Raw genomic sequence first — 12,269 nt, forward strand, 5'->3', positions numbered from 1 at the left:
CCGTTGGCGACCGGATGGGGCGTGTCCAGCGACGCGACAAAGTTCAGAATCCTTCAACTTTATGCAAATGAAGAGCGACTTTCGGGAGCGACAGCCAATAGGAAAGAAGACGGTAGAGCTCATGTGATCGTTCTCCTCTCAGCGCCGTAGATAAACATACGCAATGGAAGAAAGTAAGCTCTGTTTCTCATTCATTTTTGTTTGTATGTATGGATTTAATTTAGATTTAGATTATATTTAGTCTTTTGCCTCCAAAATGTTTGTACTTAGTAGCAAGAAACCTGATTCGCTGTCAAGGCAACCAGTATTGAGAACGCCCACTGTGAATGGGGCTTTAGAATGATTTCTGAAGGATCGTGTGACACTGAAGACTGGAGTAATGATGCTGAAAATTCAGCTTTGACATTACAGGAATAAATTACATTTTAAAATATATTTAAATAGAAGGCAATTATTGAAATATTACTAATACTTCCCAATATTACTTTTCAAATAAATGCAGCCTTGGTGACCTTACTGACCTCAAGCTTTTGAATGGTAGTGCAAATGCATTCACAGATCTTCTCTGCTTTGAACATACTGACATGGGAAGAAATATTACTGTAGGTCAGAGATTAAATATTCATATAAAGATGTGAGACCGTACAAGGAATGTGTTGCCGCAGTGGCCGCAGACCACGCGCATGCCCTCAGGCTGGACTGGCAGAGCTGGCTGGGCGGGCTGCTCCTCTGGGATCACCATCACAGGACTCAGGTTGATGATCCGTCTGCTGGGGGCCCATAAAAACAATGTCAGTTTTTCACTTTCTACATATTGTAAGTATTATATTTAGTATGCTATTAAGTATGTATCTTGTTTGATAACCCTAACCCTATCCCTAAATTATTAATATGATCAAAACCCTGTTGTACAGAACCTACTACATGTTGTCTGTCATCTGATTAATAGTTTATACATTTTTAGAAAATAAAAGGCCTTTTAGTGTAATTGTAAAAAAGCTTGTGGCACTTGTGTCTTTTAGCTGAAAGTGGCAAAATCCTAAATAATTTTTATATTGTTAGTAATATTGCAAGATGGACACTTACTGGACTGATGTTTACTTGATTATCTACACATCTTTTTTTTTTAAATCCGAAAAATCATCATTGTATTATATTGCATTATATGTTTTGCCCCCACAATAAAAACTACAGAGCTTTGATCATAAAACTAAGCATTTAAATACCATCTAAGACAGAATACTGTGAGATATAGCGTGACAACTAACATTTACATGCATTTTATGTAAGCAGTCTATTATACAGTTATAAAAATCTCACTGATTTACATTACAAACTATCAGAATTTCATCTTACTTTTTAGCCATATAAGAATCAGCAACTGGAACAAATTGCATATTTTTGCTCAGTTTGGGCCTCAGAATAAAACTGAGAGAAACTATATGTTTTTTCTTCCTCAAGCATGAGCAGCATCTTTGCTAAATCTTTAATTTCTTTAAAAAACACATCTGACACCATTCACACTGTATTATACTATATGAGCCATAAACGCCTGATGTATCAATGACACATACGCAAACTTTTACTTTTTTTATATTTTAGGTAAAGGTTCAATCAGCTTTTTCACTTCAGAAATTAGATTTTTTTCTGACTATTATTTCATATGTCAGGCTTTTTACAGTGATTTCACATAATTCTCACAGCTGTTCTTTCACTACAATAATTCTATAGATGCTCAGACTGCTTTGTAAAAGCATATGAAATGTTTTGACAGTGCTAAGTGCAAACTCAAAACAGCACTGCTTGTTTGAGCGTTTATGGTAATGCACATCCGCAGTAATACTGTTGCAGATCCCATAACACATGCTGACTAAATGACCCTCTGAAGTGTGTCTTTAACACTTACCAGTTGGGCCGAGGGCATCCTATCCTCCTAGACGTGTCTTTACAGATTAGCAGGCAGTTGCAAGGACATCTAACATACTTCTTTCCTGTTGGTGGATTTTTTATAGGCTGTTAAAAAACAGACAAATCATGTTTCAGACGGGACCATGTAATAATATGCATGCCTTAATATAATAAATCTCCCTTATGATTCTGAATTTGCTTAACTGCTCTTGCTTAAGCATTCTTCTGTAAGAAACCAACAACTCTTTATGTAATAATTCTATTATTATAGTGACTAGACTAGTCTGGCAACCTTAATGAATCTAGACAGAGCAACCTTTTAATACATCTTATCGAGGTCAGGTCTGCATAGGAATTTATGAAATCTGAATCGAGCTGAAGGTTTAATGTAATGCAACACATACTGTACTGTATATACACTAAACCAATCTAAAATAGAGCTGTGTGAAGCCCTTTAAAATCAAGCAAGATGGGAAACAAAACATCATGATTTTTGCTGTTATGTGAATCAGGTGACTCTGCAGTTCAGATTAAGCTTCCACTGTTCATGTGAAGTGTTTCTCATGCAGACAATTCAATTACATTGAAATTCAACCCTCTTGAGCACACAACACTTATGGGTATGTACGTGGATCCTTCATCCCAAACACAATTACTTGTAGGCTCTATGAGGCAGTGAGGACTATATTGTGGACTAAACTGATCCATTATTCACTGATAAACTTCACCTCCACTAAAGCTTGTGTCTAGTCTGCATTCACGCCCAGATTCAAAACTTGTGTTCTCAACAGCTGCAAATACTTTTGTGACTCTAACGTTTTTGAATCTGAATATCAACGCAGCAAAGACATCAAGCTGTCAAAAGAGACTAAAGAGACAAAAGAGAGCAAATTTGAGGTTGTCAACCTATGTCTGCATTTATTAACTGATATGCAATCATGTGCATAAATCAGCTACTTTACAGTTATAAATATGGCTCAATCAATGAGAATTTAAAGTTGTAAAAATCCATTTTAGAGAGTCTGTTTTCAGCCTTTGTTTCTAAATTAGGTGTATTATAATGTGAAACTTAATTTGATAACATTCTTTTTTTTTTTTTTACATCCATCAAGTTCCAAATAAAAAGATAAATGAGATGAAGATTAGTTACAATCCTATTCAAAAGTTTGAGGTCAATAAGATTTGTAATATTCTTGAAAGAAGTCTTATATGTTCACCAAGGCTGCATTTATTTTATAAAATACATCAAAAATAGAATTATTGTGAAATATTATTACAGTTTGATACAACTGTTTTCTATCTGAATATATTGTCAAATGTAATTTATTCATGTGATGGTAAAGCTGAATTTTCAGCATCATTACTTCTATTACAGACTTTAGTGTCACAAGATCCTTCAAAAATAATTATAAATAAAATAAATAAATAAAATAATTATAAATAAAACATGATGACTTGCTTCTCAAGAAACATCTCTTATTATTATTTATGTTAAAACATTAATGTTGTGCTGCTTAATATTTTTGTGGACACCACAATAAATTTTTTTCCAGGATTCTTTGACGAATAGAAAGTTCAAAAGAACAGCTTTTCTTTGAAAATAGAAATATTTTTAGTACTGCAAGTCTTTACTGTAATTTTTGATCAATTTAATGCCTCCTTGCTAAACAGAAGTATTAATTTCTTTCAAAAATAAATCTTACTGACCCCAAACCTTTGAAGGATATAGTGTATATTCCATTAAAGTATTTAATTCACTGGATTAGTGAAATGTAGGCCTTACCACATGGTTCTTTAATATTATTCGTCATTGAATTTTTGGTATATACTACAATACCATAAAATGTTACCATAAAAGTATGCATTAACTTGTGATACAGGCTTTTAAAGGGATAGTTCACCCAAAAATTTGTCACCCAAAATTTTTTGTCATTAATTAATTAATTGCGCTCAAAAAGTATTCTGGTAGCTTCGTAAAATTACGGTTGAACCCCTGATGTCACATGGATTATTTTACCGATCTCCTTGCTACGTTTCTGGACCTTGATCGTGGTAGTACCCTTGCTGTCTATGGGAGGGTCAGAGAGCTGTCAGAATGCATCAAAAATATCTTAATTTGTGTTCCGAAGATGAACGAAGGTCTTACGGGTTTAGAATGACATAAGGGTGAGTAAATAATGACAGAATTTACATTTTTGGGTGAACTATCCCTTTAATCATACTGCCCACCCCTAAAAAAAGGAAGGAGCCAGATGAAGGACTAAAGCTGTGCATGACTAAGCTGAAGCCGCAGTTGGGGGTCTCTTACCGTGGCCTCATTGCAGACGGTGCACTTCACCACGTGCTGATGGAGCTTGCCATCCAGAGTTATAAGAGACTGGCACACTCGACAGTTAATGACAGGAACTCCCCCTGCATCTGGACTGGCGATGGCAGTGTAGGGCGGAGGTAATTCAGCTGCAGAGGGACAGAAACCAGCATGCAGTCTGTCAGTGTTGCATGACTACTATATTAATGATACTACACTCTTAAAATTAAAGGTTTCAAAAGGTGTTTTAGCAGTGATGCCATAATAGAACCATTTTTGGTTCTCCAAAGAACCTTTCACTGAACAGTTCTCAAAAGAACCAGTTTGTCTAAGTGTGAAGAACCCCTTTCCACTATAAAGAACCTTCTGTGTAATGGAAAGATTCCATGGATGTTAAAGGTTCTTCATGGAACTATAGATACCAATAAAAGAGTGTATTGTTTGTTACAGATTTTTATAAGCTAAGTTGAGTAGTGCAAGATACAGCAACAATTACATACTGTATTACCAGTTTGGGTAAGTTAATAATGTACAGTCAGCCGGTCAATATTGCAAAATAAACCCAGACAGGGTGATCAGGTTTTGCATCACCCTTAAAAGAGGTTTATTTTGCCATAATGACCAGCTCAGTTCCATTACTCCATGTATTATTCCACATTATTACAAGGCTATTTATCAAATATATAAATAAATGGGCTTGAATTATTGATTTGAATTCAAATTATTTCATTACGTGTGCAGAAAGAGACCACAGAACAATAATAGACATGAAACTATAGCACAGTTATGCACTAATTTGTTTTCCTGACATAAAGGTCAGCAATTTAGCAGTCATTATAAAACATATTTTACTTTGATTGACCAACAGAATGAAGTATTCTAGAGAGCCGTGTAATAAGCAATGATAATTATTTTGTTGATAAAACCTCAGAAATGAATCAAACACTACAACTGCGTCTAGACCGTAGAAAATGCAGATTCATTGTGTTTAGCAATAAGTGCATCCTATTCACACTTTCAATTACTCCCTCACATCCATTGTACAGTAGCTGGGCCATCAGCCAAACCCTGCACTCAGTCTCCGCTTGTTTTCAATATCACTGAAAGAGTTCAGAGCTCAGCCACTGCTTGCCACTGCTTATTCTCAGTGAAATTAAGACATGTTCCTCCTGCTGTCTGTCACTTATTCTGAGGTCACGCTGGCCAACGACACAGTCATATTGCAGCCATATTGAACATGTGACACCACAGCAAAAACAACTGACAGCAGCTCTGGCCCCATGACCTCCCTCAGCTGTCAGGGATCATCCATCTCTCTATGTGCTGCTGCAAGACACCAAACACACATACCTGATCTGAGAACGGGAGACATTTTATCATAATGTGACTTTTTTCTTTATTAGGACAATATTTGAATGTTTTATAAAACATTCAAATATTGTCCTAATAAAGAAAAAAGTCACATTGGATTAACAAGGATTAATAAAGTCACATTGTTTTGATACTAATACTTAGAGAAGAAGCTCTAAAATATATATAATAATGGAAAACTAGGTCGCACAAAAAAAACTTGATACAAGTTCTTATTTTTTGCATTTTACTCCATATTATATAATATGATCCCATTTCAAATATCATTAAAAATAAAGTAACCGAGTACAAAATAAAAAATTTTAGTGATGCACCGATACCACTTTTTCCAGTACTCGCCCGATACCGATACTTTTATTTTTGGTACTTGCCGATACCGAGTACCGATACCAATATTTTTATTGCATTTGTAAATTTTTTAAATATTGGGTACAGAAACCAAAAGAGTATGTATAATGTTAGTTGGTTAACTTCATTTATCAAATAGATACAGTCAAACCAAAATCTATCTGCGCCGCTGCGCGCTCAATCCACTCACGCGTGCTCAATTTGTTTATCAGCTCACGCACAACAGCTATACAGGCATTAATACTGAATGTTTAACATTATATTCATTGCATACATATACTTCGTATACATCCTTAATCTCTAATAACTCCATTCTGCTGTCTGTTGTTTTGTTGTCGGTGTTTCTTTGTCTGAATATGGCACTTATCACATGCTGTGTGGTATCAGCGTTTGGTATCGGGGCATTTTAACGAGTACGAGTACGAGTACAAGAGCTCAGTATCGGGCCCGATACCGATACCAGTATCGGTATCGGTGCATCCCTAAAAAATTTGTAAACTGTTGCTAGGATTTTGAAATGTTATTATCATTGTTGAAAACAGTTGTGCTACTTAAGATTTTCTGAAAACCATGATACATTTTGTTTTCAGGACTCTTTGATGAACAGAAAGTTCAAAAGAACAGCATTTATTAAAAAAAAAAAAAAAATCTTCCATAACATTATAAATGTCTTAAATGTCATTTTTGTAATGTAATCAATGTAATGCATCTTTGCTGAATAAATGTATTCATTTCTTTCAAAACAAAAAATCTTACTGATTATTTTTTTTTCTCAAACTTTTGAATGGTAGTGTATCATAAATGATGTATAGTGTGATTCAATGATTCAAAAACACTCTAAGGCTAAATGAGTGTATTGTTTTCATTTTCTCATTTTAACAGCAAAGCATCCTATTAAACTAGTATGGTAGGAGTTATTTAAACCTATGGACCTGTTCTACCTGCAAGCCTTTGCTGATGGCATCAAGAACTTCAGCTGTCAGTCCTATGATGAGTTTGTATTTCTTCTCCCTTCACAAAAATAATTGAATAAACTGTCCTTTCCAAACTCATGCCATTGGTTTAATGTTGCTGTGTCAGGATGATCAAACAAACAATTCAATGTTGTGAGACGCAGTGTTGAAAACATAATTAACCTTTAAAGATGGGGTAAGCGATTTCTGGTAGCCAATGTTGACATTTGAAATCACCAAAAACAAACACGCCCCTACCCCAAAAGGGTCTCGCCCCTATTTTGATAGCTCCGCCCCACACATACGTACGCAACCCAGGCAACGATTAGTTCTGTGAAACAAAGCAATACCAATGTTACACCGTGTCTACACCGGACGCGAGTGGCGCGGCCCGACAAAATACTACAGAACTCATTATAATCAGTGATGCTGTCTACACCATAAATATATATACATATCTATGGTCTACACTGGATGCGGCGCGGTGACATGACAAATCCCCGACAGAAAACTGCTGCTGCGTTCTATTCATGAAGTATTGACACAAATTTCAAATGATTTTCAATGGCCGCTTTGTCGCGTCAAGTGTACTAGACAGACTTTAGCTGTTGCGGCGCAGACACGGTGTTACTCACCTATCGAGAAGAAACAAAGCAACCTCGGTGTCCGATCGCAGGCCTTCCGCTTCTTGAGTTCTCTCCAGCGCTGGAAAACTGATCCGATATTTACACGGGTCCTACTTCATGCCTTAAGCCTTCTTTTGTTCCGCAGCAATTTCCTCTTTTGTTTTTTATCTCTATCTTTCTGTTGCTCCGCTCGGCTAATGTCCGTCCTGTGCACTCTAAGGCTAAATGAGTGTATTGTTTTCATTTTCTCATTTTAACAGCAAAGCATCCTATTAATGTGCACTAAGACACGCCCCTTACAGCTGATTGGCTACAAATTTGTTTTGCTAGTTGGCCCGAATCAGTTTTCTAAAGCGTTTTTGAAAAATCACTTACTATGGATGGGCGATATCTTATCGTTTGCGATATACCGGTAAAAATTCTCCCCACAATAAGAATTAGTCTTCCTGCGATAATAACGATAAAGTCTAGTTGTTGACATATTTCTGTGTGCGACAGTGAGTCATCACGGAAAGCGGACGTGAAATTGAGGAGGAGTAGCCTATATCGCTAAAAGAGGAGCTCGAGCTGTAACTGGTTTGGTCAGGGCAGTACAGTGCACAAAAAATGGTCTGAATAAATGTACTACAATAGCACGTGTGCGATACAGTTTTGCATGTGTATGAGCCTGTTTACAAAACTGTTGTCCAACAAAGATATAATTTATTGACATGCTTTTTCTCCAAATTAACTTAATAACAGAGCGCCCTCTGGCTTCCAGTATGAATTAAACAGTCTTTACATTTCGTGTGAACTCATTAATGCTCACCCTATTTTGGGTAAAAATAGGAAAGATAATACTTTTCTTAAAAGAAACAGGATTCCCTGAATTATCGTCATTGATATATTTTAAAGCCCATATCGCCCATCCCTATCACTTACCCCACCTTTAAGGAACAAAAATCACTTCTCTGTATTGTTTTCAGTAGAGTAAAAAAATTAGTCTGAAGTTGCTGCTGTCTTACGTGCTTGGTAGTTGTGTAAATTGTAGTAGGGGTTCATGCTGACAGTTCATAAGCAGATATCCTTATGCCTCACACACTAATATAGCAAATATTATATATATTAATATGGCAGATGGAAAGCACAGGTCTCATTTCTCTGACACCATCCTGCAGTGTTTGTAAAATGAGAGGCCTTTTCCCAACCCTGGGTCCTGCAGACAGCTGTTGTTGCAACTCCCTCTCTGTCCATCTTACTATCATGTTTAAAATCAGAGAGGTTGTGCACCCCATGTGTAGAAGAGATTAGCATGCATTGACAATAGTGAATATGAGAGTGTACATAAAGTCAGTAAACGTGTTCTAGTTTTTCCCCTTAATCCATAATCTGCAGATGTATTAATAATGTGCAAAACTGCATTATTTTACACTGAAATTACACTTTTGGCTGGATGTAAGCACTATTCTGTATCACAACACTACAATGTACAGTTTGAAAAATGGATATTCAGGATCATGTGCACTGCTGTGAAAGGTGTGCGCTCGATTTATAAAACAAGACCAAATGAGTGCATCACTGCAAAACTGCAAATCTCAATAATCTTTGCAAGCCAAAATTGTAATTGACAACAAAATTTGATTACTTGCCCAGGCCTAAGGCAAAGTTGATCCAGTCCTCCTGCCCATCCCTAGACCTCCAAGAGTTTCAGTCAACTAATATTTGTTTATCTTGTGAGATGCTTGCAGAAATGACATGACATTACCAGCGGAGAGAGCAATATTCGGTCTGTTTTCACCTCGGAGGACTGATCACATAACACTAAAATAAAACCCATTCAGTGAATGTCATGCAGACAAGGTCAAAGCTTTCTTATCCTTTGTTCTACTCAGTCTAACAGCACAGAGCATGGTTAAAGACCTTGCAGACTGTAACTTTCGCAGTTCTACTCTTATAGGGTTTGCTGCACATAGGTGTTTCCAATAAATGTAGCTTTGGCTTCCAAATGCAACTGCAGAATAAACTTCAGTCTCAGCAATGTTGTGCACAGACTCCAGTCCAGCTCAGCAGTTCCTCCCCCAACAGGACAGGCTAATCCCTCTCAAAGACTCAGTGGGTGAACGCTCGTGGTCAAAAAAAAAAAAAAGCCAAAGAAACCGTAATCCAGGGGTTTGAAATACTAGGCCAGATAATAATGCTAGAGTACATAGTTTAGCACACATAGTTTATGCTGTCCACATCACCTGATCATGGTACTTCATGGTAATAAAGCCATTATGAATAATGAGATGAAGTGTAAGCGGATCATTACAGTAAAAATGTAAATCTTTTTCTGCTAATCAGGAAGTGTAATATGGGTAGATTTACAAAAGAGCAAATATGGGTTGACAGACTGTTTAGTAGAGAGACATTTGGTCAATTTGGGATTACAAGTCATTCCTTTGTTTTCAAATATTTCAATGAATTTCAAATATGTATTAGATGTTAATAAAAGCGTGTTTACATCCCAGAATCGCTATAATTAAATAGTATTAGCTTATATCACATAGGTTATATGTCAGTATTATATTGCCTCGTTTCTTCTCAGTATCTTCCAATAAAAAACTCTATTGATTATCTATGTCTGTTTAGTGGGTCCATGTGGAAATCTGATGCCCACTTTTACTCATGAATGTGTCCTTAAACAGGGACCTAATTTCTTCAGTTCACATCACAAAACTGGTTTTACTATTAAACATGTAAAGAATATAGTATATAAATATAGTATATAAAATAGTATGTCAAATATAATAGTATGTCAAATTATATACCATCAAATGGGCTTTGCTACTTATTCATACTTGCAAAAAATGGAACTGTCCAATTTTTGGCATCCTCACTTGGATTTGATGTCTCATTACAGCCTGGCAATCAAATACACAACCAATTATTCATGATTAGAGGAAACGAAAGTAAAAGTCTGGAAATCAGTCACTGAAAATCCCATATTGATTGACTACTACGCTGTGTGGAGAACCTGCCTCATGTCTGTGGAGGCTCTGCTAATAATCCCTGAGAAAAAGCATTATGGTTACTTTTTATTTTAAAGTGTCCTCATTACAATGTAATTACACAAATAAGTACTGAGTAACATTAATTAACAACATACACTTACGATTAGCTGCGTGTAATTATGCATAATGTACTGTTGTTTCTATAGTAAGTATGTAACAATGACACTAAAATATAGTGTCACCAAGTAGCAAACTAAGAATTTATATAAAACATACCTTCAAAAACAAAAGCTGCACACTCTTCACAGCCTATGTGCAAACCAAAAACGTTGGTATTTAGGCTACAAAGTAAATTGACATCTTGTGTCTCCTCTTTGTTGTTTAGCCTACTATTAGCAGTATGTCTTATGTAGGAATAAAGAAGTGTTTTATGACTTATAATGTTTAATATGTTTATAGAATCTATATAATGTGGTCTGGGCCTATATGATAGGAACTGGCACTTATAGAGGTCTATGAATGTAAGCAAAACATCTCTAGCAAGCGAAATGTCAACTGCCTCATCTTAAATGCAGCGACCTCGAAATATCCATACAAAACTGCAGCCGGCTGAACCGGTGTTAAGTCGACCGTCGTTTAATAACCGATAAATCAGATTGTTTAGCTACTAACTAGCTTAAAATTGTCCAAGAATGCAACATTTTGCACCCATCACATGAGGCTGCGATGGCACTATCAGGCAGATTGAGGCCCGTTCTTCTGGCATGACCATCTGAGTTATTCCTTGTCGTCTGCAAACAATGTATCATATTAAACGGGCTGTAGGCTGCTACAGATCCCCGCTCACTACTATACGCCCTAAATGATTCAGCACTCCTCCGTCAGTCACAATGCACGTTTACCTCTCGGGCTCGGGTCCTGCAGGTACGGCGGAGCGGTGGGCGTGACATTCCCCGAGTTCGGTGCTGACAACAGCGGGGATCGTTCATCCATACCATCGGAAGCCATTATATCAGCAGGTCAGCACGGAAAAACAAACAGCAGCAGCGGCAGCGGCGAATGGTTGTGGGTTCCGTGCGCTGCTCTGGAGAGGGGCACTGAGACTCTGAGCTCCAGGCAGGGCAGTGGAGAGGCGGAGTCAAAGACGTAAGCGGGTGGATGAGAAATCACTGCTGGAGCAGATGGGATCTCCCTCCCTTCTGCAGCTGTTGCCTGATAGTCTTTCCCGCAGGCACGTGCACACATAGACATCAAAGGGGGCTTGAGCACCTGCCCTTTTTCTTCCTCAAGAGAAAGTGCCCTTTTTTCTGGGGAGATTTTTTTTTAAATAAATTAATATTTGTATATACATGTGTGCGTGTGCGTGTTTCTGTTTGCGCACAGCTTTCCCTGTCAAAATGTCAGGTGGGGTCGGGAAATGTTGAGACTTTCTCCCCTCTTCGTCTCCGCAGCCCCGCAGGCACGTGCACACATAGACATCAAAGGGGGCTTGAGCACCTGCCCTTTTTCTTCCTCAAGAGAAAGTGCCCTTTTTTCTGGGGAGATTTTTTTAAAATAAATGAATATTTGTATATATGTGTGCGTGTGCGTGTTTCTGTTTGCGCACAGCTTTCCCTGTCAAAATGTCAGGTCGGGTCGGGAAATGTTGAGACTTTCTCCCCTCTTCGTCTCCGCAGCACAGCAGTGTAGCACACACTGATCAGCACATGCGCATCACTGACAGACAGAGAGCCACAAAAGTGAAGCCCTCCCTCCCTTTACAGTTGTGTTTGTCTTGATGTGG

At 37.4% G+C, this 12,269-nt stretch overlaps 1 protein-coding gene across 2 annotated transcripts in view; it reads right to left on the reverse strand.

The window, feature by feature from the left end:
• Nucleotides 1-11,667, reverse strand: part of pip4p2 (phosphatidylinositol-4,5-bisphosphate 4-phosphatase 2) — a 21,146-nt gene extending 9,479 nt beyond the window's left edge. For both annotated transcript variants that reach the window (XM_016533250.1, XM_016533249.1), the window contains exons 1-4: nucleotides 11,389-11,667; nucleotides 4,217-4,365; nucleotides 1,907-2,013; nucleotides 647-770 (exon numbers count right to left, since the gene is read on the reverse strand). In XM_016533250.1, the coding sequence (XP_016388736.1) occupies nucleotides 647-770; nucleotides 1,907-2,013; nucleotides 4,217-4,365; nucleotides 11,389-11,494 (486 nt within the window). In that variant the 5' untranslated portion in view covers nucleotides 11,495-11,667. The remainder of the gene's footprint in view (nucleotides 1-646; nucleotides 771-1,906; nucleotides 2,014-4,216; nucleotides 4,366-11,388) is intronic.
• Nucleotides 11,668-12,269: the final 602 nt, after the last annotated feature.

The sequence above is a fragment of the Sinocyclocheilus rhinocerous genome, unplaced genomic scaffold, assembly GCF_001515625.1.
Source record: "Sinocyclocheilus rhinocerous isolate Xijiao unplaced genomic scaffold, SAMN03320098_v1.1 scaffold574, whole genome shotgun sequence".
Classification (NCBI taxonomy): domain Eukaryota; kingdom Metazoa; phylum Chordata; class Actinopteri; order Cypriniformes; family Cyprinidae; genus Sinocyclocheilus; species Sinocyclocheilus rhinocerous.